Below are 27,784 nucleotides of genomic sequence, written 5' to 3' on the forward strand. Positions count from 1 at the left end.
GAGAAAGCCCTTATCAAAACTCTTCTCGTCCTTGACGGAATTCGAACCCAAGTCTTTCCAGCCGAAGAGCATCATGGGTAACACTTTGGAACTTGAATTCCTCGAGGAAAGGGGGAGGGAGTTGTTTAATCAGCATGACGACACTCGGAGTGAATGAACATCGACGCGCTGTCTGTCCCATTATTTGCTTGTCTGCGAAGAAAGAAGCAAGCAGGAGAAGCCACGGCGATTTGTAGAAATGTGGCGAAGGTGCCTGCGGAAAAAAGACGTCTGCAAAATGCACGTGTCCTTCAGTAAGTTTTTGTCCATTTTGCGAAGGGGATTTCTCGAAGAGTGGGAACGGGCCTGCTATCACCTCCGCCACGTCATGAAATCGCATAAGCTACTGGGTGAAATCGGGAGGGTGTTTTCAGTGGCGTGTTCTTCTTCGGTATGAGAACACGTCGGTTGACATGCGATCGGCGAATGGAAATTCGGCTATGGAAACAACGCACCCAAACATCAGACGAGCTCTTCTCTAATTGTGTGCGCGGAGCTCTGATGCCGAGTCTGCTTTAGGGGATGCACGGAAGAGGTGTGTGTGTGGGGGGGGGGGGGCTACCAACAAGATTCAAGGGTGGGATGACTTCTTTATGGGTCGGATCGATTTCTCGGATCAGAGGCGGCCTTGACTCCATTTCACTTCTCATCCCTGCGGGAAGAACGATCGCACGCCCTTCGTTTTCACAGATGCTCGCTTAACACTTCGCGCACGGCAGTTTCCTACCACGAAACGGAAGCGAATCACCTTTCGTTTCGTGGTGATTCGCTTCATCATGAAATAAAGTCCCTTATCCCTCCCGTCACTTGTCTGCAAAGCAGGGGGGGGGGCATTGTTTGTTTGATCCCATTGTGGACGATATTTAACTCGCGTAAAGACAACCTCTGTGCAGTTTCCGCCGCACATGCTCGGAATAACTTACGCTCTTCGGACGTGTAGCCCATATGCGACACAAGGGGCCCAAAATCGCTCCTCTAAAAATCCATGCCGAGCTCGTTTCTTTCCAGTTTTCCCTCCAAAAATACTGTGAAGGGGTGGAGACCTCTGCACTTCACTCACTCCTCCTGACCGACAGTGAACGAAAGCATTTTCAGCCGAATAAGCGGAAAATGTTGTGAACTCACGTGATGTTTCATTTCTGCCAACGACTGACTTGCAGCAAACTGAAAGAAATCAAAAATCCCCCCTGAACCCCTACCCCAAGCTTCCAAACCTGGGTATGGAAGGATGAGGGGGGGGGGACATACAACCGCTGAAAGCGTTTTAGACGCATTTAAATGGTTTCTAATTGACCTTAAATTCGGCTTGAAACGAAGGAAATCACATAGAAAAAACGGGGTCAGGTCGAAAGCGCACTTCCGGTTTGCCAAAATGATGGCGACTCCATACGACACTTTGGTTTACACGAAATGTTTTATATTTGGCAAGGCTTGCATTGATCGGCAAACTCATTCGAATGTTCTGCTCGTTTAGCGTGCACCATCCCAATAATTTGCTCGTTTCTAACAAACGACACGCATCTTGAGGATGCTCGTGCATGGAATGAAGAAATTTCGCATTTAACCTGCCGAGAAAGGTGACTAACTACAAATTGATTCCTGTTTAAGCAAAAATTAATTCACACATTATATTATTACGGGAAGGGACCGATTCTGCAGGGACCGACTTAAACAAATTTCTTGTCGCTCTCTGCAGGACTGACACAGTCCTGCGTGCGGGCTTCTTGCAAGGACACCCTCAACTAAACTGAATTCGCGTTTTAATTACGCAACGGGTGTTACTTTTGTGTGGGATGAACTCAGTTTACGAATTCCACTTCATATGCTGGATTACTGAGGATGGTCGCGGTAAGAGAATGCGCCGCAGAAGTCTCGATGTGTTTTCTGCTTTAATCCGCGTGGTATTTTAGACTGACGGTGTTGGATGGGGCACTTCTGCCCTCCCGATACAAACAGAAAAGCTTTCGCAGCATTTACATGCCGTCGATTCGGGATTAAGGCAAGAAGTATCCGAATTGTATGCATATTTCGATGTCATCGCCACTCGTTATTACGACAACGAATACGTGTCTGTGTGCACGTGCTAGTCACTTGCACACAGACACGTGGATTCCAAAAAAATAGGTAAGGTAGACTTTATACGAATTCCATGCACGAGATTCGCGACTTATTTTTAACGGTATTAACAACACCAAACGAAACAAAGTTCGTTTGGTGATGTAAATACCGTTAAAAATAAGGCGTGAATAACCGTCAACACCTAAGCTTATCTGTTAGATCCATCCGCGAGAGGTCGTCAACCTGTCGCACATTGGTTAGATAAGGGTAAGAGAGAACGAATATTTCTCAACCTTCGTGATAAATATTCGTTCTCTCCTAAATACATCCGCAAGCATCCCATGCCCTCAGTTAGATTCGAACCAACGACTTATCGGTTGGAGACGTGATTCGCTCAGCCGACGTCATCTCTTGCGATGATGTTAACCTTCTGTTTAGTGTGTGGATTTTTTTTCAGCGATGCGACTGTGAGGGAAGATGCGACTGCAAACGAGGCAGTGAAACATGCAAGAAGCAGCGATGCTGCTGCAATGAAAAAAAATCTCGGACCGGTTCCATCGCTCCAGAAGAGAAGTCTCACAGTGAAAAGGGGGCGAACTCGTTTAAAGCGATGGACGATTTAAACTTGCCACTTAACCAGAATATTCCCCTTAGCGACTCGGTTTTAAGCGAAAATCAGATCGTAGCGCTTCTGCAAGTTTTCTTGGCATTCAACAGGGCATCTCAAGCATAGCAGCCCCCTATTCACTCAGATTTCGCACCCTGCAACTTTTTTTTTTAAATTATTATTATGCAGGAATTCACTTTAAGACCAGTAAACGAAATGCAACTTGGCAGATGTTTCAGAAACAATTTCCTTCGATGCTTTCCCACAGTGGCCTGAACGACACCAAAATGCGGCTGCTTTTTTTTTTTTTTTTTTTTGCTGCAGCACGGCCAAGAGAGTAAACTCCGAATCCAGCAAGTTATTTTGAGCCATCGCTTTGTAAGCATGGTTAAGCCTTTAACTCTTTGTGACGTTGGATTCCTTCATATTATTATTGCGCTCAGCTTTTCACGCTCTTCTTCGCCTCTCCGATCAAAAATGCGTCACCCGGTTAGTCTGATTCGTCATAATTACGAATTGGAGCGATGAACAGCAAATTCGACAGCAGTACAAACACGCATTCCTAATTACTATCTGGGTCGTGAACGATGGCAATGAACTGGCGCCTGGCTTCGAACAAATTCACCACGCGTTAGATTTCTACCTTGACCGATGCTTAGTGAACCCTTTCGCATTTAGCTGATCGCTTCCAAATTCCAAGGATTCCAAAAAAAATTGGTAACAGATACTGAAGAGGCCTGAAAAGGTATCAAAGCTTTATTTCAGGTGCAAGATATCTTATCGATTATCTGGTCTTAGCTCACCGACGGTATTAGTATGTAACCTTTCGTGAGTAGGACTCGCATAAAAAAACTTAATTTAACAGATGATGATGAGCTCATCTCAAACAAATATTCCAACAATAAGCGAAAACACTTCATGGGCCAACTGAAAGCGCATTTTCGATATCACGAACAGAATTTTCTATGAAAAAACAATGAGCACAATATGGAGTACTGCATTTGTCAACGTCATCTGTGGGAAAGGTGGAAGTTTATCTTCTTCGTCAATGGGAACATATCAGAACTGCCGGCATGTCTGCCTCCTTGGTTGTACTGTGGCAGATGGATTTGCTGATGGAGCAAAGTGTGTGTGTGTGTGTGTGTGTGTCAAATTATCCTGCTAACTAAAACACGCCACGCAAACATATGGTCCAGGGAAAGATGCTCGCTGTTCCTCATTCGCCAAAAATCCTCGAAGGATTTTTGGCGAATGAGGAACTTCTTTGTCAGTCATTCTCCACCGCCTTCGATACAACTCTCCGCGGCTATTTGGCAAGCACGCTTCTCTGTGGTGCGCCATCTTCAGATCGTCTCGCTCAGGCTAAAAGACGACCTCGAAGGGTGGGGTCAAAGGAAATCTGGCACAGCAGCAACGCAAGCAGGACTACTAGAGACTCCTTGAACAACCGAAGGATGGGCTTGGAAAGAAAAACCAGAGTGACTTGTATGTGATTGAGTTTTTTGTAGCTTTTTCCCTGCCTCGTACAACGTACTTAGGACGACATCAGCATTTACACTCAGCGTTCGCTATTGGTGTAATTCAGGTAATTCTCTCTTCACCAAAGCAAATTAAAAAAAAAAAAAAATCTTTTGATTTGTTACAACTTCATTACTAAATTGTTATGCACAATAATTGCAAGTGTGCGATGTAATTTCAGACAACATTTAATGAGGAAAAGCAACAGAAATCAAATTAAACAACATTTTAATAATACGAGGTCTGATAATAAACTATCGAGACTGCTTGTTTCTCGATAAAATCAAGTGACGACGCACAGCACAGTCGCTGCTATTTTAGGTCGGTGCTGCAAGTCGGGTGTTATTAGCGTTGCCTCCTTCTGCGATTCCAAGGAAAGCGTCGCAGTTTCATCTTTAAAAAATAGCCAACGGATTCACACGAATTAATGCAGATGGCGCTCGTTAACGATGGGAGCCATGCAAGCGTTTGACTTGTTTCTCGGCTTGGTGCGAAAACAGACGAGCTCACAAATGCACGCGTCCAACCACAAATCATCTGCTGAAGTGGGTGGGTGGGTGGGGAATGGCAAAACATTGACCACCAGTCCAATATGCGAACTCCGAGACAAACTTCTAACTCCTGCGTCAACAAGCACAGCGTTGCTTTACATCATGTCGTATGTCCACCTCCCTTTATACACACTCACGCAAAAGTTCTGAGAATTGCGTCCTTTTTTATACTCCAGCAATTATGCAGAAATCGGAACGAGGACATACAAGTGGGGAGGTCTTTACTTTTAAGGGGAATTTTAACCCTCCACATGTAAATACAACTTTCAACATTTTTTGCTTTTCACAACTTCAGTCTCGAGACATTTTTTTTTAAAATCAGACCTCGTTGCATATGACACACTAATACAATTAAAAAACAACAACAGGCGATGACTACCCACGTTAAGTAAACACACCTCGCGGTTCCAGATTTAAATTTAGTTTTCACCAAAGAGCAGCCACAGAAGCAGCAAGCACACACAATATTATATTCGAAATGTGTGTTTGTTCCTGCAGGAATGAAAACACCCTTTCTTTGTTCGGTGTAAACGAATGTGCAAAACAAAAAGAATGTTTCACTAATCTTCCTGCAGCTCACGTAAGTTTAAAAAATGGAGTCAATGATCGCGCTGCACATAAAAGAAAAAATATTCAAATTTAGGAACTTAAAAATATCGAATGCTGATAAGCTAAGTGGTCGGAATGTTGGGTAATACTTCAGTTTAGGTCTAGTGTTGTAATTTGCAATGGGAAGGATCGTACGACACGAATGTTTAAGACAGAAAAATGCCCTCCCTTCGTTATGCCGACATGCAAGAACCCTGAGCAAAGTAACACGAACGAAAACAGATTCGTCGCATGTTTATAGGGGGCTTTTTACTAGGCACCCCATCCCCCTCGCAGTTTTGTTCGGTGAAGTTAATTCAAATGAACATCGCAGTCGGACGAATCTTAGGAGACGAAAGTCCACGCGCAGTCATTTCATCCTTTCATTTCGACCGGGAACTCGACACGTCATCTAGCGTTTTGGGTTCAGGAACGAAAACGCTTCGCGGAAACAATAGCGAAGCCATTGTTCTGTGAGAGCACACGCCAGGTCAAAGCGAAGGGAGAAAGAAGGAGGGACGGCCACAACCAGACGGCTGTTAAAAGGTGTTGCACTTCCTCGCGTCTGTGTTGTGGACGGCGCTGGTTCGCGCTGGGATTGCGTACGCTTTAGTGGCCAACAGCTGAAGCAGGTGTGCATGCACGTGAAAGAAAAAATCCTCGCGTGCGGTAGCCGTTGCAATGCGCAACACGAACATCGAGCAAGCACCGCTGGTCGAAAAGGTGCACACGCGGGAGGAAGAATAGAAGAAACGTTTTCTCACCTTTCGCCCCATGTCCCAATCGCCCGCTGTCTGTACATCGCACTGCGTGCCGACGTCCGATTGCAGGTAGTTCACCTCGCCCAGGTTACCCACACCGTTCTGCCCGTCGCTAAACATTTCCGCGAAACTGGGTCATGCTGTGACCGGAAGGCTATGGGGTGGTCGGCAACGACTCGAGGTGTTTCGTTCGCGTCTACCTAGTCGAAGCTACTAACCAGTTTACTACAAGAAAACAAATCCAACTGACCTTGAGAAGGGCAGCAGAGAGACTCCCGTTGGTGGCAGCACTGAGCACGCAGGTCGTCAGGTCCTCCACGCACCTCCCAGCTTCCTTCATGAGACTGTTCAGGTGGGTCGCTCGGCTATCCTGGCTGGTGACTGGGGAGGAGACACAAAAAAGTTCAATGACCTACGCGATACTCCTACGTCTAGTGAGGAACAACTCAAGCAGACGGCACTGAGCCAGCAGAACAATCACATTTCTTTGCAGGTAGGCATTAGTTCAAGCTGACAGCATGCACTGGCGTCATCTAGCGGATAAATCTTAAACCAAAATTTTTTTAGGTTATGATAACATTGCACGCACTAATACACACGAAAAACCAACCAAAAAATTGTTTTAAAAGTTAATACAAAAAATACCATCTTCCTCTATTTCGAAGAATGGGTTAAATCTTAGGCACGCAAATAAACCACGACCCAGACCTTTCAGAGAGCTTTAATCTTCATGTCAAATATATCAGTCGAGGTTCGATGCCTGAATAATGCCCAGAGAATTGCATATCATCAGAATCGAATTTCCGATTATGAAAAGCGAGTAATAATTTTCTTGCTGAAGACTTAATAAGTAGATTTGTATTGCGTGCAGTCTCGTAATGCCTGTGGAAGTTTTTATTGGTACTGAGAGAACATGGCGGCTCATTCCACAGACTTCTGCATTCACTTTTTTAACTTGATGCCGATGTTGATCAAAAAGTTGAATTCGATGCTTCTGTTATGGGGTATGTTGAGAGAGAAAAAAAAAACAATGAAGTATTGTCGCAAACTTCGCTTAAGTGCGTTACTCCGTGTAAGCAAGTCAAGAGGTTACACGAAGCAAACGACTCGTGCTGGTAATCTTATATGGAGAGCACCAGCAGCCACTCCGCTGGAAGAAGGAATGTTCTCCGAGGCGATGTCTTCCATTCTCTGTACGAAAACAGACAGGATCACAACACAAACACTTCGAACTAGTTCTTTAGCAGATCACATTCAAGTTTCTCCACCCCCGCCTTCCTCCGTATCAAATGCGCTGCTTTGCTTTGCGTCCACCGGAACAGCTCTCGGCTGCTTTTCGGGCAACTTTGAATTTTTGCGGAAACCTTTACCCAACTGAATCCCCTCTCGGATGCATTCCGTTAAGGAGGTGGTGTGGACGGGGAGGAAAACTTCCCTGGAAAGGAAACGAGAGGTTTTCTGCAGACGAAGTGTCGGAGGCCAAGCGACTACCTCGATGAGATTTCGTCCAGCGTTTCGTTTGAGCCGAAATGCATCAGTTCGCATAAAATAATTTCTTGTTGCATCTTCTCAATTCAGTTTCTTTGCATCTAATTATAAAAAATCTTCTTGTAATGTGAGAATTCTACACGGTAATTATTTAGAAGAGCGACGCTGACTGGGGTGTTGTTTTTCACTAATTTCTGATGGTTGTTTATATCAGCGGAGAATTTTTGTTAAGAAACTTTGCTTTCATCTCTTATGGGCAGCTGAAACATCGAAAACTCTTCATTTCTTTCTGCCTGCATGTTGAGTTCGAAACTTGCATTAACAAATACGTGAGAAGTTCAGTTCTTCTATTTTTTTTTTTTTTTTATGCTGCTGAAGGAAATTTGCGCAATGAAGTACATTAATCCCTCCTATTTAACTAAAACATCCGGTTACTAATGGCTAACAGAAATGGCCATTGTCTTAATCGGTTTTAGCAGAATGAATTCCAAGCAATTCTTAACATGGATTATCTCCTTCATTGGCTAGGACGGCAGAATCGTCCAGGGAAGTTCACACACACTGAAAGCACGTGTGACTCTCCTGAATCAGTTAGGTGAACCACGAGATCGATTAAGATTACAGGGTCGCCGTGGTTTCCATGAGTGCACAGCGAAATGACTCGTGCAGCTAATGTTAAAAACAAGCCTTTTTCGATTTAAAAAAATAAATAAATAAAAGGCGCACCGTGGAAGACCAACGCTTGGTTAAATTAATAGTGAGACTGATACTGGCTACAAGAGGCAATGTTGAGGAGGCCACGAGTGTTATGGGAAGTCCCAATGAACAAATTCAGCTCGGAATTGGCCAACTCGTGATTTCGTACTGCACTCCTTTTAATTTTCTTTAACATTACAATTTTCGGGATTTTTTTTTTTTGAATATTTTCCAGAGAACTGGAAAATATGCACACTTAACATAATTCTGTATGAAACTCTCATTAAAAGAAGCAGAGCTCCAGAGCCGTTTTGGTCGTAAATCTTTCAGATATTCCTGAACGAGCAAACTCGTACTTCAGTGGACAACACACTTCTTCAAATGCAGATGTCCAGCTGGCATGGCGTTGATAAGACAATAACTCTCCTCTTTTTCGATATCCAAGAAGAATAATGCGATGACTGCAAATGCTACGCTGTTCAAACCAACGTTGATCAAAAGAAAGGAGCACTTTGTTGTTCTATTAACAGTTTCGTTGCACGATCCACAGACTTGGGAATTGAGCGCCTGATTGGCTTCATGAAGGAAAGCAGCTAATTGGGCTCTCACTGGTTGTAATGATTAAGGCGATAATAATAAAGGTCCGTCTTCAGTTCTGTAGAAAAGTCGAACAAGTACAAAACAAAACAAATTTCAGGTAACAAACATGGAGAATAAAAATGCAATAAAGTATTCAACATCTGTACTCGCCATTTCCGGTGTACTTTGATCTCAGATTCCACCAGCTACCGACTTCGCAATGATGAAATCTCAAATTGCAACAACATTAAATCTGAATCTGTGGCAAAATAACGCCGCTTAGCGACACTGTCAATATTTATTTAGCAACAACAACAAAAAAGGTTCGTTACTTACACTTCTCGCTCTCCGTCGCTCCGTGGGACTGCAAGAGTTTCACCATGGCGACGTTGTTCGTCATGGCCGCGATGTCCAACAGACTGAAGCCATCCGCATTCACGCTGCAAAATATTTTACAGATTACCATTCAGACTGATGCTTCGCGTGACAATTCTTCCGAAATGCAATTCATTCTAATTTTTCTATTTGTTTTTCATGCAATGTTTCAGAAAAGAAAGTTATTGTTAGTAACTGCTTGCTTACGGCCAAATACTTTTTGACATCTGAACCCAAACACAACATCAGAAGAGTTGAAGATTGGCGTTATCAACATAAGAAGCATCAATGAACAAGAACTGAAGCTAGCTGAAGCATTGGATCAGTACCAGATCGACATAATACGTGTTACCGAAACAAAAAAAAGACAAAAACTGGTGAGATCTTTCTGAGCAATAAACACAAAATGTTATATTCAAGTAATAACAATAAGAGAAAAGGGGTAGCTATAATAATAATAAACACTGAATACGAGGCTAATCTTCATGAATGGCAGGCAGTCTCAAGTAGAGCGATGTGGGCAAATATCGGAATGGGGAATTGGACAATGAGACCTATTTGTACCACAGAAAGTGTTACTAAGGTAGAAGTGGAATATTAATATTCCACTTCTACTTTAGTAGAACCTGGTTGGCTTGTTGGAGATTTAAACAGCAGAGCAGGAAATGATTGTCAGACATACAAAAATATTCTGGGAAAATTTGGAGAAAAGAGCAAAGCTAATAATAATGGCAAATATCTGTTGCATTTCTGCTCAGGAAATGGACTGGTTATTACTAACACCATGTTCCAACATAAAAATGTGCACAAATTCACATGGAGAGAAGAGGCAAGGAATAAGAAAAGTCTCGTTGACTATGTTATTGTTGATAGTGATGTTTTCTCCCTTGTGCAGGACACCAGAGTGTACAGAGGATTTGAAATTGGAAGTGATCACTATTTAGTCTTGAGCAGGATAAAATTGAATTTCATATCGAAAAGAATAACATGTAAGAAAGTTTTAAAGTGAATCAAGGCTGAGACTAAAATACACAAAAGTTATTAAGATAAAATGAAAGAGTTTGAGAACAGGAACAAAACCTTGGAGATTCAGTGGCAAGCCTTGAAGAAAACCCCGATTGATTCAGCCAGAGAGGCATGTGGTGAAGTTGTCTGCAAGGATAGAAAAATCAGAACTCCATGGCGGACACAGGCAGTTAAAGAGGTAGTGAAGGAAATGAAGAAAGCATATCAAAAGTTCCTGTCGAATAAGTCAGCTTGTGCTCTTAGAGAATGCAAGAATGCTAAACACTGTGTAAAACTAGCTAAACAAAAGTCATGGGAGGACTTTGGCAAGAACATAGAAAGTAAATAACAGGAAGGTTATAAAATATTCTGGAGGCTATTGAAAAGGTCAGAAATGGAGGAAAGAATGCTAAATGAAACTAGCAGTGACAGCATGGTGGTAGAAAACACTCAACAGGAATATACAGGGTGTCCACAAATGTTTACCCTGATTATAATATATTATAACTCTTCAGTGGATACTTGGAATGGAACACAAAGTTAGACTTCAAAGCATAACATATAGAAAAAAAGTCAATGAACAACTTCAACATGTGCACCGCCAGTAACACGTAAAATATCCAAGCGGTAATCAATAATACGCCACACATTCTCCAACATTTGTTGTGTGACTCTTTCAACTGCATTTCTGATGCGCTGTCGTAAGGTCACAAGATCTGGAACTGGTGTTGCATAAACAAGATCCTTAACACATACCCCCAAAGAAAAAAGTCTAGGGGTGTAATGTTCGGTGATCTTGGGAGCCCATGCGGTTAGACCATCTCTTCCAATCCAGCGATTCGGGAATTCTCGATTAAGACGATTGCGAACATCACGAGACCAATGGGGGGGGGGGGATATTCGTCCTGTTGAAAGATATCATTTGGTTGCATCCCCCGTTGCTGGGGAATGGCGTAATTATTGGGCATGTCTAAGTACACATTTCCATTAATTTCTTTTTCAAGAAAGAAGAAAGGGCCAATCACTCGATCATGCAGTTCACACACCACACACTGAGTTTTGGACTAGCTCGAGTGTGTTTCCTTATGGCATGTGGGTTTTCAGATCCCCAGATCCTTACATTTTGTCTGTTGACTACTCCACTCACGTGAAGTGTTGCTTCATCAGAGAAACAAACACACTGCAAAAAAATCATTATCCTCATCGACGCAGTTCAAAATAAGGTTAGCAAATTCTTCACGTCTTGAATGATCATCTGGCTTTATCTCTTGGACAATTTGGACTTTGTACGCAAGCAATTTCAAACGTTTGCGTACCACTTTGTGGACTTTACTCCTTGGCATTTGAAGTTCTAGTGAAGCTCTTCTGATTGACTTCTGCGGTGACCGGGTGAAGACAATTTGAATTGTCTCCTCGGAAACCGATGGTCTTCCACTGCTTGTACCCTTATGAACTGAACCTGTTTCTAAAACCTTTGTCTTCCATGATTTAATGAGCTTGACATCAGGTGGGTTCTTTCCATACTGTGCCCTAAACATTCACTGCACTATAACTGGAGATTTTGTTTCTGCTAGCCACAGAACACATTAGGCATTTTCCTGTACTGAAGCCATTTTTAAAGAAAATCAGCAGCGCTCCTGGTGGCAAAAGCAGTATACTAAAGATACCAGTATGGAAACTTTATGAGTGCCCAAGTTTACCTGCAACAAAATTTATTCATTTAGTTTCATTGTTAAAATATTATAACCAGTTGAAACCAGGGTCATCATTTGTGGACACCCTGTATATCTGTACTTGAAATCTGAAATGTGAAAAGGCAGCCGGAGTGGATGGTATTCGACTAGAAATTCTAAATATGGGAGGTATACAGTGGCTGCACTGCATAATTCAGAAAGAATGGTCACAGAGGCAAATTCCAGATGATTGGAGTAGAACACTCAACCGTACCTATCTATAAAAATGGAATAAAGCTGAATGTGAGAATTACATAGGAATTTCTCTACTGAGTGTTCCTGGTAAGATTTATGCAAATATTCTTGAGAAGAATAACAAGCTGACTTGAAGCCAAACAGAAGTTGTGAGGATCGAATTTTCAACTTTAAGACAAATAGATGAGAAATCGTGGAAATATAAAGGATCTGTATTTAAGTTTTGTAGATTTGGAAAAGCATATTGACAAGGTGCCAAGAGGAAAGGTGTTCACAACTTTCCAGTTATATGGTGTAAATGGGACATTACATCAAGCAACACATAGTCTCTATTTAAGCTGTAAGAAACAGCAGTTAGAATTAAAGGAGGTACAGGAAGTTGGTTTGATGTTAAGCCAGGTGTGCGACAAGGGTGCACATTATCTCCACTGTTATTCATTACCTATATGGATCACATTATGAAGAAAGGCGGTTATTAAACCTGATATCAAGTTTGGAGATGATGTTATACTCCTAAATAAATCCAGGAAAAGTCTCCAAGATTCCCTGACCAAACTGAATAACTGTAATAAATTTGGTATGAAAATCAACAATAAAAATGCCATGAAAATGAGCAAAAACATTAAATATGAACCGCATCCTGAATAGAGAACCTGTGGAACAAGTAAAATATTTCAGCTATTTAGGCACGATTTTTAGTGAAGATGGCAAATTAAATTTGAAAACAGACAGCAGAATTAGCAAAGCTGGTATGGTAGGAATTTACATGGAATAAGAGAGAAATTAGTCGAAACACTAAATTAGCTGTGTACAAGACAGTGTTCAAACCAGTTTTAACTTATGGATCTGAGAGCTGGGTCAGAAGTAAAACACTTGACCAAAGACTAGAGACCACAGATATGAGAGTCCTGAGAAAGATTAGCGGGACTGAACAGATGGCATCAGTGGCAATATCAAATTAAAAACGAGGATATTAGGAAAGCATTGGCAGCATCCAGGAATGTGTTAGCCGAGCTAATATCAGGTCACTTAAACAGAATGGGCGAGGAAAGATTAGCCAAACAAGTGTTCTCTGCCAGGTTGGCACGAAAAATACCCAGAGGAAGACCAAGATATAGGTGGATTCATAGTAAAAAAGTGCTTTAGAAGATGGAAATATAGGATCTGACAATGTTGGAGTGCTGAGATAACAGGCTAATCTGGAGGAAAATTGTTGATAGGAAGTTAATAATAGTGTAACATTTTCATGTAGTACTATCATAATTATCCTGTACAACCCCTGAAGTTACATATCAGGAATTTGATGATGGCGATGCTTTTCGCCACTAAAATCCTGATTCAAAGATTCCGTGAGATTTCACAAATGGGAGGTACAGAATTTTACAAACTAACGTTTTTTCTGACTCGGATGTATTAATTCGAGTAACAAAATACAACTAATTCAATTACTTTGTTAATCCAACTTTGCATTCTTCTGCTCCTTCACTGACTGTAAACACGCAGTTCAAAGTCATGCGAAGTCACTGAAGGTTTTCGCACCAATCCTTTATGGAAGAACAAAGTGCAGGAGACAAACCTGATCGTTGCTTCTTGGAGAGCTTGGATTCGGTTAGAGGTCTGTTAGTTTTGTGAGTCTTGCACAGCTTGAAACAAGCTGTAATAGAGGCCGGAGCACCATCTAACTGAAAACGATTCAGAGTTGCCATTGCAAATACTCTGACAAAACTAACAGATCTCCAAAGTAACTCTCGGAGTTTCTCTTTTCACACTCTCTTCTTGCATATCGTGCTGGTGAGAGTCCAAGTGAGTCCCAAACACATTCAGTAAGAACTAACCCACCACAAAATTCGAGGATATAGCAGTAAAGAGATTCCTCATGCCGGCCATTACACGATACAAGGTCATACCCGAGGTTAACGAATCTTGACATTTCCTGGACATTTTGTTCGGATCCAGCATGACCATCAACTGAGCAATCGACCACATTTTGTGGTCCACTTCCCATCCCGTGCAGTCGTTTCTTGTTACTTGTTTCCTCCTCTCCAGTCGTTCATCGTGTGTTAATGCGGATGATTTCTCTCTTGAGATTTTCCCTCCAGTGCCTGAAATGCCCAAGGGTCTGTACCTTTATCCCCGCTCTTCCTCCTCCATGTAAATGACCTTCTCTAGTGAAGGTCAATCCGATTCGCAGCTTGAGTGACGAAGGTACGTTCAGGTTTACTTCTTCATTGTCAAATGAAGAAGTTCCGATCCGTGATCCGAGTCCCTGTTCCGATCAAGTGATCAAAGTCTTCATGAACCAGTCTCTTAAATCCTGCTTCTTTTTGCATTTCTTCGGTGGAGTGAGGATGATGTTGGGAAGTTCAATGCTACCAAAACCCTTCTCATAAGATCCCTTCACCACTCAGATCTCCAAACAAGATCATATTTTTCTTCACTTCTCCTGTCTTTCCTAGCCCAAACCCATCATATTCTTTTCCGCTTCCTAAAACTTGGCTTCCTTTTTCCGCTCAGGTAACCACTTCTTACTTGTACAAGTGCTAACGTTATAAATCTCAAGTCTATCCATCCTTAGAACTGTTTCTCTCATGATTCTCTCTCGTGTCCATCCATCTACCTTTCAACCAACGAGACATTCAGAGTCTCCTGTAACACCGCACATCAGTCAAATGCCTATAAAAACATCCAGAAGCCTCTGCTTCGAATGGCCAGGACAATCTTTCAGTATTGTCCTGGCCATTCTAATCTTCTTAGCACCAGTTCTTTCCACTGATGATGGATCTCAGCACTCAAGTTTGCTGACTACCTCAGTTATTTCTTCAGTAAAGTGCACTCGGGCAATTTTTGTCTATACGTCTTTCAAGAACCATAATACTCCTCTTTCTGTAATTGGATGTGTCCTCTGTTCTAGCTCTTCACGGTCTTCTAGATCATCAACATATCTGCGATTGCAGACTAATCTGCCACCTGTGCTAATTCCCATCTTCAGCTCATCCAGTTCTGCACACGTGATACCTCAGCATAGATGCTGCACATGTGAGGAGAAAGGAAGCATCCTTGCCTAGCTGAATCAATCGGTTGATCCTCCACTATTCTTACCGTGGCATCTCCCCCCCCCCACAAGTTTTACTATTACTTTCTGAATGCTGAATACCTCAAAAGCTTTTGAGTAGTGTCTATGAAACACAAAGAAAGTCTAAACTCTTTATACGTTTCAATGATCTGCCTGGAACAAAGGATCTAATCTCTGGTGTCTTTGTCTTTCTGTTCCTCGGACATCTCAGCTACGACTTTCGCTTTAACCCCATTTGGAATAATCTTTAGTAGAACCTTGTTTCTGCTCCTTATATACGGAGATCTGAATCCTGGCCACTCAAAAAGGAAATAATAGATAAAATGCAAAAAATAGAAAGAAGAATGGAAAGATGTCTGCTAAACATAAGACTCAAAGATAAAATCAAAAATTAAGAAATAAGCGCTAAAACAAAATTTTTTGATATTGGAGAAACTTACTTCGATAGAAATGGAAGGACACATTTCAAGACTCGAGGATGGACAAAAGCTATACTGGAGTGGCGACCATATGAAGGTAAAAGATCAGCTGGAAGACCTGAAAGAAGAGGGGTTAGCAAGTATAAGGAAAACAATTAGAACTCTGTGGCACCAATACGCTCAGGATAGAAAGAGATGGAGAGAACTGGGAGACATCTATAGTCAGAAGTGGCCATAAAAAGGAGTAAAAGAAAGCAAGAATCTTGCTTTCATGAGATTCGACTTTTATTATATTTTATTTATTTATTATTTTTCGCTGTCCTTCGCATCACTTTTTAATGCAGCAGTATGAATACTCATTTTCGAGTGTCTGGGCCAAACCCCCTGTCTCCCATGATATTTTAAAACACTCAATCTCTGTCTTGTAGGCTTAATTAGCTCTACCTCGATTCCGTCTACACTACTCGGGGGGGGGGGGGTGATACTTACAGTTCTTTCAACTTCATGCCTAAGTGGAGGTGGATCCGACTTGATCGCAACCCCCCCCTTCTTAGAGAGCACCTCTTGCAAACTTTCCTTATCATCTTACCACCGCGACATTCCTATATTCACTTAATGCCAGTTGACCCATGGTCAGTTCCCAAACAAAATATGCGTAAAGAAGACTTCCGAACACTTCAGCACAGAATAAGCAGCTATGTGGGAACTACTCTGAACAGAATGGGAAACACCATGCTTTTCAGACCACCAGATGGAGAAATTGTACCAACATCCGTTCCAACTTGAAAGGAGCTCAAAACAAACTTGAAAACTGAACAGGAGAAGTGTTGGGTGGATGGGTGAATTTGTCGGAAGCAGAGAAGCGCCTTTCGTCAAAAGAACCATCGCAAAACATCGTTTTCCTTGGTGCAACATACTGTCAAGGAAAACACTTGATTACAAGCCATCCCCAGCGATCGACCAATAACTCAGGGTTACGTGAACACAAATTGAATTTGTATCAGAACATCGAGAAATAATTCCACACAAATGGAGCAAAACGATGGAGAAAGGATAAAAGCAAGGGCAAGGCGGAAAGCACGCGGAATTCTCCTTTAGCTCAACTTGCTATTTTGTAACGCATGTCGAAAAGCAAGTAGACTTAATCCATTTAACAAGAATCAAACCCTCCGAATTTTTAAACTCTTTGAAAACTTAGTGTTTGGGAAATTTGATTATCTCGTCGAAAATATATTACGTTGGAGAGGATTGAACCCCGATTATGTCAAGTAATAACTGTCCCTGAATACGAAGCTGATAGGCTGAGCTTTCAAAGACCTGTAATTGTTGCAGTACTCGAGTTAAACATTTCTGGTCTCCGCGTAACACTCAAGATATAACGGGGAGGAAGGGACGGGTGCGTATTTGAATTCCAGTGTAATGATTAGAGATAAAATGAACAAGCCTAACGGAAACCGTCCGGTCAGTCGGATCCACGCCCTCCACTCCCACCCTCTCGACCTGCCACATGCTTTCATCTTGAACACCGTCCAAGCACAAGTTCCTTTTTTTTTTTTTTGTAAAATCTTCTCTTATCTGGCCTCTCAATCTTTTCTGTAGTCTTTCCCTTGGTGTTTTCTCCTCAGTTTTCGTTCCATACTGTCTTCTCGTTTTTCTTTATCATTACATTCATTCTTTCTCGTTACATATCCAAACCACTTCAAGTGGGAGTGATTTGGACTTCATTCCTTTGTACTCATCAATTTCCTGATACGCATCTTCAGTGGGTGTTCAGGCTACTATGACAGCACTACATGAATTGGTTTACATTATTATTAATCTCTTATCAACAATTTGCCTCCAAATCAATCTATCATTCTTGTGAGCACCCCAATATTGTCATATTTAACATTTAGTGCTTCGAAGGCACTTTGACCGAATCAATCCACCTGGACCTCGGTCTTCCTCTGGTTCTCTTTCCGGCCATCTGGGCATCAAACACCTGTTTTGCTAAACTTCTTCACTCATCCTATTTAAGTGGCTATATCGTCTTAGATTAGCTCTGCTTACACATTCTTGAATGCTAACAATGTGAAGTTCCTTTCTAATATCTCCATTTTTAATATGATTCTGCCATTGATACCATCGGTTTACTCCCCTAACGTTTCTCAGAACCCTCATGGGAGTGCTTTGGACTTCGTCATTCCACTGTAATCATGAATGTGAAATCCACAGGTAAGTGCGTGTCTGGAATAAAGATGCATTCTGTCTTAAATACTCTGTCCTACTCGATGGCAGTTGAATTTTGAACACGGCGTCAAATGTTCAAACTTTTTCTTCAAAGTATGACGCTGAAATTATTCACAATCATTTCTCTTCATTCAAAAACTCAAGCGTATTATCATAACTCTCAAAATGTTTTATGGGCAATCCATAAAATATAATTAAGTGGTACGAAGATGTATATACAATGTGCCCATTGGTTTTTTTTGTCAGTAAAAGATCAAAAGGATCGTATCGAAAACGGATACCAAGAAGTCTCCTGTACCTAATGGATTTAAAGGTAGCTCTTGTTCTGTTGCCATTGCTATTCATTCCATTTCACTGATATCTTATCCTATAGCCGGAAAACGACCCACATTCCCATTCCTAAGACGGATGCCAAATCTTTACCATTAATTACAGCTCACTTACTCCACTTCTTTCTAAGGTGATGTCAAAAATCATTGGCACTGAACTTCTACGCTACCTCGAATCCTCTCCCTTAATAAACGACACCCGTATGGGATCGGCCGTCGTAGACCGGTAGCGGATCTCTGGACAAATGCTACGGAAAAGGTTAGAAATTTCTAGTAGTTGCTGTTGATCTCTATAAAGCACTTGATTGGGTATGGCACAAAGTTCTTTAGCAAGTGTGTTGCCATCTTTCTTTGTGGAATGAACTTTACCCTGAAACTTCGCCGCTAATGCAGTCCTACTGGACTCCGTTCTTTCATCTACTGTGTTCCTTCTGTAGACAACTTTCTGCAGTTGACTGCAATTCCCATTTATAGTTTTGTTGATCACAGTACATCACACTCATCTTTCTCATTTAAACAAAACTTGGCCTATATAAACCAACCACCAAAACTTCTAGAATATCAACTTCTACAACCCTAATTTCTGATTTTCAAACCATTCTTCAATGCCCGCATCACCTTGCCATTCAAATGTTAGAAAACGTCTGGTTTCCTTCTGCGCAAGAAAAGAAAAGAACCCTCGTCTTCCAGGCTTGCTCTTGGTAACATCCATGTCTGCAGACAAGATTGGATTTCTCTTCTAAACTCTCCCTTGACAAACATAACAAACATCTTGAGGTTCTCAGTTTCGAAACAAGTTAAACAGCTTTTCAATATCCCTTCGCATCCAAACTCATAGAACAAAAGTTTCTTCCTCTGAAGACATTCAATTCCTCCTACTTTTTCAGGAATCTTTCTCTGTTTCTTAAAAAGCAGAATCTCCAGATCTTCCGATCCAAAGCTTCTTTCTTTCCCTTACCTTTTGGTTCATCTACGCTATTTCCGTGCTATACGTTGATCGAAGGCAAAAAGAATAATCAGAACATTGCATGCATGGGGTAATGAATCAATGCCACCTGTGATGGCAAATTGTCTAAGAAAATAGAAAAACAGATTAACAGAATTCGTATCTTACAACTTAAGAATACTGGAGTTTTTTAGATATTAGAACGCTCATAAACTTACCTGGAGATCAAAATTCAGTAGCTGACTGCTTGATAGCCAATAATAACCTATTGAAATTAATAAATGTCAGAGTTTATAAAGAGGTTATAATGCCGATCCAGGGTCATTCAAGTAATAGGAAACGTAACAATACCACCAAGTTGGAGAGAGAGAAGAACATCCGTGGTAATGAACATAATGAATGTAAAATAAATTTATTACAAACAGATAAAATAAACGCATACCAAGAAAATACAAATAAATATTTAAAGGAAGCACAATGGGGAGAAGAATGGAAAAGAAAACGTCTCCGAATATGAAAAGATGAAATTAAGAATATACATGAAGATAAAAAAAACTGCATCCATTAAATGACTCACGTCAAGAAAACTAGAAGACGAAGCAGAATATAAAAGGAAAAGTACTACAGCAGAAAGAGAGACGAGAAAACTTCAACAAAGCAGTTGGGATATTTATATCAGAAAATTATAAATACACAAACCGCAACCTATAAAGCAACGACGTTCTTAAAAGAAACAGCAGATATTCGCGAAATATGCGACCAACAACGGATAATTATTATTGTAAACCCTGGAAAGGAAATAAACGATTATTTAAAAGACCTTTAAGAAAACGTAACTGATAACTCTCAAGTTACACCAAACGAATTTAATGAACCATTAAGACAAATGGAAAAAAAAATCACCAGAAGAAATATGCAATAGAAAAACGTTTGAATTTTATAATGCGATGAACAAATCTCAATCAAAGATTTCTTATATTAATGATAAAATATTCAACGCTAGAAAAATCCCGGTGACACCGAAGCCATGCAACTGCGATTTCCATCTTTAAAAAGAGATGAAAGGAATAACTGACCACGGAGGAAGAAGTTTATCAATTAAACTCAGGTTATAAGTTATATATGGGAAATACTGAAGAACACCATCATGGTGATCTTCTGATGACGATTTTCTTAAAGCCATTTTGAAGAACAAATGGCTTTAGTAAAAGGAAGATCCTAAATTCATCCTCCTCCTATAAATTGAGAAAAGAAGAAAATTCGACCTGGAAAAACATCTGGCATTCAGAGGGTATACATTAACCCCTTAACGTACCAATTAAAAATCAGAAAGCGGTCGTTTTTCTGCCAATTATTTGGGCGAAGGTGATTTGCTGGATCAAATTCATCATTATTTGAAAAATCATGACGAATTTGTGCAAACGCAAACGAAATAGCCGATACACGCCGTTGACAACTTTTCTCGGCTGAAAGGAAATAGGCACAAGATTGTCTGGCGTCTATATTCGGTTGTATTTATATGTGAAACCAAAATTCAAAATCAATTTCGGTGCAATAAACAAAATATGTGTCACAGACGCCTTTGTGTGTTAAGGGGTTAAAAAAACTTCGACAAAACAGACAAATGTCAACTCTTTGACATACACTATAAAACCACTCACCCAGAAAAATATTAAACGCACTCTCCTGACTTCGTGAGAAAACAATAAAAAAGAACAGAACGAAAACATTTGCAATGACAGGAAAACTTATACAAGGATGCTCTCTCTCTCTCTCTCTAGTATTATTTGGAAATATATATGAATGAAATAATCAAAGAATGAAGGCTAGCAGTCAAAGAACGAATCCAAATAGAAAATAATTTAAAACTAGAACTTTTTTTATTGGCTTTATTAGTGAACAAAGATTTTTGTAAGAGATATACAAGAATTGTCTACAAGTTTCACCAGCTGTTCTGTCTGGCTTCTTCAGGACAAGTGTAACGGTACATGATACTAACGTTGGCCAGTAAAAAAAGAAGAATGGAGTAACACAGGCAAATAAATTAAACCGACGCGTAACATGATACGCATGGAACGTGGTGTATCAGTGTCATTGTTTATTGAGAGCGTTATATAGTTTTTATCGAAATGAAATTCCGGTAAGCTGAGCGAATTTATTAGGCTTTTCCAGTGTCTTTCAGAATCATTCCTTGATTTCTGTTTAGATTTTCTCCAGTGCGGAGCACAAACGCGACTTCTTTGAAGTTTATACATCGAAACTCCTCTTCTGTGTAGGGCATGGAGCTTTTATCCCAATCGACGGTGTAGTTAGAGATCGAGAAGTGATGGGCTAATCCTGAAGTATCTGTTCTGTTGTTGTTCACGTCCCCTACATGTTCTTTTTTTTCGAATTTCCAGGCTTCTTTATGTTTGTCCTGTGCAATTTAATCCACAGGAAGATGGAATGTTGCATACACTAGCGTATTTGAAGAAGGCATTAATGTCCTTTGGTGATCTTAAAATATGGCGTATTATCTTGACAGGTTTGAGAGCAACTCTGACGATGAAAGATTTAAGGAGTTTGGCAATTTTTGCTGACACTGAGCCCTCATAAGGGATGACGATACTCGATGACAGGATGACTGCGTGATGATTGCTCTCAAACCTGTCAAGACAATACGCCATATTACAGGCGAACAACATCAGGCTGTACAGAGCCAATTAAAAAGAGAAATGAAGGCATGCTGGAAGAACTAAGCCCAAACACCAATAACGAACACTTCACCGAAATACAGAACGAAATGGCGGACAAACGATACGCTGGAACGAGATTCCTGAGGGAGGAAGATGAGTAGAGAAGCTGCGCTACTGCAGCGATATAAACAGAAACGATGCATTAACAGAAAATATTTTTTGTTGTTTTATTTGAGAACGAGTCTGTAATGAGAATGCAACAGCACAGTTATTACTGCTGTAAATGTTTCGTCTGCGGAGACCAAAAAAATGTTATTGTTCGGAAAGCATTCTTTGCATCATGCGATGAAAACCGTCCGACCACTTACATCTAGAAACTTTGAAAACTCCGAAAAGAGGTGGAATCGTGAGGATGCATTTGACGGCTCTCTACGATAATAAAGTCGGAACGAGACTCACGTAAAGTTGGGATGACTGGGAAGGTTTTTTTTTTTTTTCTTTTTAAGCAAGGCAGTAACAAATGATGCAAGCCGTTACTCGGAGCGTCAAGGAGCAACATCGAATATTTTACGGAACAGCGATCACAACTTAAGCACGGCGACCTCCTTACCGAAAAGCTCTTTTCGGTGCTGAGTGCTCCTGACGGTCTACGATGAACGCGATTTACGTTGTGGACATCGCTAACAGTTCGCAGTCGAACTTCTTTTTCTGCACCCTCGGTCATGATAAGCGGAACTATGAAGGGAATGCGGCACACCAGCAAGGCTGGCGAGAAAGAAGAGCCCGAGAATGTCGTTGCGATGCAGGATCGAATTCGGTTCGAGTGGCAAGGAAAACGAACCCATGATGCGCTAGCGTTTCACCAATTTTCTGTGGATGAAACTGGGGAGTTTCTATTTCTTGGCGAAGTGAATATGAGGAGCTTTTTCTTTCCAAGACTTCACTTCATTGAGGTTCGTACGAAGATTCGAGGATGAAGCCGACGGCTGTTAGCGAACGAATCTCTTCCTGAAGCGGCCGTTGCTCGTCTTACACAGAGATGCGTTACGGCAAGTGAACCACTCGAAGCTCTCACTTCCCTGATGGCGTCGACTAATTCGTACGCATTCTGCGTGGCAGTTTGGATTAAAAACGCGCAATCAATTTCGCACGTCGCAAAACGTTAAGCAGTTCAACTGAGTTTTTTTTTTAAAAGGAAACCGAGGCGTGTTTTCAAGCAATTCTAACGAATTTCTTTGTTCGTGAGCTGTGGGACGGACCCTGTTTTACATAACAATGGGCCCTTCTAGGGGCCATAAAAGCATCGCAAGATTTTATCGAAAATCCCTAAAATAAGAATTCCAAAGGATGATGTCGGAAAACAATGTACGGGGCAATGAATGAGAGAAATTTCGTCCTAAACTACCGAACAACTGGAGACTAAGAAACTTCAGTAAGCGTTTTTAAATGCCCCCCCCCCAAAAAAAAAATCAAAAAAAAAAATCAAGAAAAAAAGCGAACAGATGAAAAGATGGCGCCTCAAAGAAGATTTCTGAGAAGACTGGAAAAACAAGTGACCTCCGCAGATAGCTCTCTCACACACACACAGTTTACAACTGTGTGCGTGTGAAGTACATTTCGCATCACGACATCATTTGGACTCTCAATGAAACTTTTTGCCGACATTTCAAATGATTACAGAAGAAAAGCGTACCTGTTGACATCAACGTCCGTGGTTTCCAAAATGCTGCGAGCGCGATCCTCGTGCTGATGTTCCACTGCGGCAAACACGGCTGAAATGGAATAAGAAATCAGTTACCATGCGATGCATCTTCTGCATTTCGTACATCGTATCAGCTCGCTTGAGTGGCAAGAGCGAACACCTCTTCACTCTGCCATTTCTAGGCTCGAATGGAAATGGGAGAGTGAAGAGTGGAGTTTATTAAAAAGGGGCGGGACCGGATGGTGGGGTCTTTGTATTTTCGGTACTATTCCATTTAGAATAAGGTTGTTCCAGTCGTACCCCATAAGAAAAATCAAGTATAAATTGCAGGATTCATTAATCAAACAAGAAGCATTTGCTTTATTCAAAATTTTTGTGAACATTGTTGTTATTTATTATGATAAAGTTCGAAATATGCTTTAACATGAAATTAACTAAATTTTTTAATAAAACATCGGTACGACTAAGGAAACCAGTGTCCTAACCACCTACAGCTTAAGTCATACCTAAAAATAAAATCAAACAAAACATAGGCGAACTAAAAGGCATATTTCTTAAGTAAAATATTTAAATAAAAATATTTTTTCCGGTAACCGTCGCATAATCAGTTATTACAAACATATTTCTTTCTTTTTTTTGGCAACTCCAGCACATAGATCATGTACCCATGTCTTACATTTTAAGCACTGAATCATGTTTTCTTGACGGTCTTCTGTACAAAGATTACAAAACCAATCGCCATTATTTTTATTGACATTTTTTCTTTTTACCTTCCATTGTTTGTATCTTTCTTTTAGCTTCTTTCCTTTTATTTTCTGTAATCGTAATTGCTGCAGTAAGATTGTCTTGAGTAAGGGTGTCAATTGGAGGAGTTTCAGTTCCCTGAAGTCACCGATTGAGTTGATTCTGTTCATAACAAGTTTTCAGCGACTAGAGTCGAAGCAGAATAATCCTCATCTCTAAACGCATATCTGTTGCATGGCCATAAACCGGTAGATTGAAAACCGTTTAACGCGATATCCATACGGACAGATTTTCAGTATGCAATGCCCAAAAGTTCCGAAACAGTAGTCTGTTTAATTTTGTTGCCAGGATTTTTTCTTAACCAAACAGATGGCGCTTCGTTATAATAGGTTTTCAGTGATTTGAAAAAAAAAAGGCCTGTCTAAAGGCTGAAGACGGTGGGTTGTGTGAGCAGGAAAAAGATAGCATTATTATGCCATACTCGCGTGCTAGGTGTATAGCGTCAATATTCTTTGTGTGGGTGGTATGGCCATCCAAAAGAATTAGTACTTGCTTCTTGTTACTCTTCTCCAACCTTCTCCAAAGGTCTGCTGTTATCCATCCATTTTTTGAGCATCCAAATACGGTCCTTGGTGGTGCTCCTTTCTTCAAACAATCGTTCAAACGGGAACGTTTGAATATTAACATTGGAGATATGAATTCACCAGCAGCATTCATACAACATACATATGTAGATGCAAATCTCTTTCTCCACTAGTAACTGCACCTACTTCATGTTTTCCTTTTTGAGCAGTGATTTTAAATGGTTTGTTAACTGTTGACAGACCAGTTTCATCCAAGTTATACATTTGATTGGCGGTGAACCTATGCTCATCTAATATATTGTCGAATTTATCAAAAAATTCATAAATACGTTCTTTATTGAACCCCCTTAGCTCTCGCCATTGAAGTTGCCTGTGGAGTGCGAAAAGCCAAGGTAGGATTGTCCTTCATGAATTTATAGTACCATTTCTTCCCTGCCATTGTTTTCTTTATTAAAACGATGTGGTAATTCATATTTTTTCGCCAATTGGAACTCTAGTTTTCTTAGATCAGTTATAGTAAGCCCAAAGAAACAGGATTCCGAAGTAAGAACATGTTTAACTAACTCCTTGTCTGTTTTTTCAGACAGATCTTTAGGCCTTCCGAATTTGATTTGCTTATTTAACCCTCGAAGATGACGTCGCAGATTGGTTAAGGGATTTTATATTGTTTGTGTGCTTCATTAAATCCAATATCACCACTGCGTAATTTGCTTAACGCCTCATACATATCTTCTTGTTTCCAACCATTATAGATTCGTTTTGACATGTTATTAGGTCTATAATAATAATAAAAATAAAAAAAAAAACAGAATTAGGAAGAAGTTTTGAACATATTCAAATTAATGTCTTTTTTTTTTTTAATATTGGCTTTAAAATGTACCACTTTCAAATAATTTATAAATGACAATCAAAGCAGTATCTAGGTATTTCATGTTCTACCGTCTTACCTGCACCGGCAGATAAAATTTAATAACAGAGAGAGGAATTCCTTAAATCGTACCAGTACGGCTAAAGAATCTTATGTGGGTAGGACTTAAAACACGGCACGTGGTACATTTCAAATATATGAAAACACTGAATAAAGCTGCTACGATTTCATTTTGAATAAATAACTATTTAAATACTACAGAATGTATACCTGAACAGGAAAATGAATTTATCAATAATTTGGTTGCTACAAAAACTACCAAATACACAGAAACTTATAAGAAAACAACAATAAACTTACTTATTGAAGGATTTGTTAGTACGCTGTAGGTGAACGACATTCACTGTTCGAACCAATATGGTTGACTGAAGTGTACATCTTGACGCTAGAGGTGCTGTTGTCGCGGTATTAAATTCAAAATTAAAGAGGTGAGACATGGGCGGTGGTACGACTTGAGCAACCTTACCCTATAGCAGAAGCCACACTTCGGGTACACAATCTTCATTTGAAAACTGCGACAAACGATATTTCAATGAGGAGGTTCCCACTCTCGCTACCTTCGCACATACGACGATCACGTTTCAATCAAATATTCATTTTCTCATCAGAATCATGACGGCTTTCCCTAAACGGCCTCACTTCAACGCCGTAAATTGATTTCATCATATATTGTTATGTTTTACTTTCAAGGCCTTCACACTCTTTTATTATGCTTTACACTTTTTAATTTTTTTATATTTTTCACTTTTAATTTTCTACAAGTTTTGCATTTACTAATAATGTCACGCCGTAATTTGTTGATTTCTGATTAATTAACAAAGCAGCAGCTTTGAGAAATTTCTTCGGAGAGCAAGAGGACTGCATCAAGTGGGTGGTCTTCTACCATTCTAAAAGGTAACGAGAATCACGAACAGGATTTTATGACCGCGTTTGTTATTTGAATACATCGCGTTAAGAGGCAAGAAAAACATTTCCACAAAGATGCAAAACGCGGCTTCTCCCAACTTCTAAGTTCATAAGGGCTAGTCTGGTTGCTTAATCCGAAATCGGCGAAATTGAACACTTTCTTTCTTTCTGTTTTTGTGTGTGTTAAAGAAAAAGAAACTCATTCCACGTACCTTGCAGGTCGATGCTGAACTTGTTGGTTTTTTCCTGCTTCTTCCGTTCGGACTTGGTCAGGGGAAGGTTGTCCACCACATACTCGACGCTTCCTTGGCTTGGGGCTGAAAAGAACGAAGCACGCACCGCTGTCAGATGTTCTTGAAACGAAACTTTATTGAAACAGTCACGTGCTCATACAAAATTAAACAAAGTGTGCGATAAACACATTCAAATGTTAATAATTTTTCAAATGGCTTGCGTATCATCAACTAAAAGAAAAGAAGCACTTCTATTCTGAAAAACCGAGATTAAGTCAGTTTTATTGGATTTGAAAATCCCGAAATATTAATATTTTCTACATCCCACACAAGAGAGCGTGTAATGTTGCTCACTAAATCATTGCAATACGCAAAATTCCACACTTCTCTACTGAGCGCGATGCTTTCGAATATTTTTGTGTTCTGATGGTCCATCGAGCAGCACGGATTCAGTTCTCACTGTCAACCCTTATTTTGAGGAAGATTTGCTGCCTTGTTGTGGCGGTTTGAAACCCCTCGAAAATCTTTTGTTTGACGAAAATATTTTATTAAGAACGTCGATGAAGAAAGAGCGAAATGGGAAAAAAGTGGGGTATTCCCATTACTGTGCCAAGGCTGGTCAGGCTCGCCGTTTAAACAAGCATTTGAAGAAAGAAGAAGAAAACTGCTGTTATTTGAGAGAGCGAAGGGAAGAATGGAACTGCAAACATCGGGAATTGACTGAATGTAGTGAAAAACACTCCTCCGACTTCTTCTGTTGAAAGGCTTTTTTGAAGGAGAGAGATTGATTTAAACTCAAGATGATAATTGATCTTAGTGATGG

The 27,784-nt window shown here is 40.5% G+C and overlaps 1 protein-coding gene across 1 annotated transcript in view; it reads right to left on the reverse strand.

The window, feature by feature from the left end:
- The window catches only part of LOC150102861 (ankyrin repeat and fibronectin type-III domain-containing protein 1-like), a 355,850-nt gene that overhangs the window by 194,003 nt on the left and 134,063 nt on the right, over positions 1-27,784 (reverse strand). The window contains exons 8-11 of the mRNA XM_090397404.1: positions 26,941-27,045; positions 23,558-23,636; positions 9,222-9,325; positions 6,373-6,503 (exon numbers count right to left, since the gene is read on the reverse strand). Coding sequence (XP_090253530.1) covers positions 6,373-6,503; positions 9,222-9,325; positions 23,558-23,636; positions 26,941-27,045 — 419 coding nt within the window. The remainder of the gene's footprint in view (positions 1-6,372; positions 6,504-9,221; positions 9,326-23,557; positions 23,637-26,940; positions 27,046-27,784) is intronic.

The sequence above is a fragment of the Typopeltis vanoorti genome, chromosome 9 (assembly GCF_054136105.1).
Source record: "Typopeltis vanoorti isolate ZY-2024b chromosome 9, IOZ_Tvanoo_1.0, whole genome shotgun sequence".
Classification (NCBI taxonomy): Eukaryota; Metazoa; Arthropoda; class Arachnida; order Uropygi; family Thelyphonidae; genus Typopeltis; species Typopeltis vanoorti.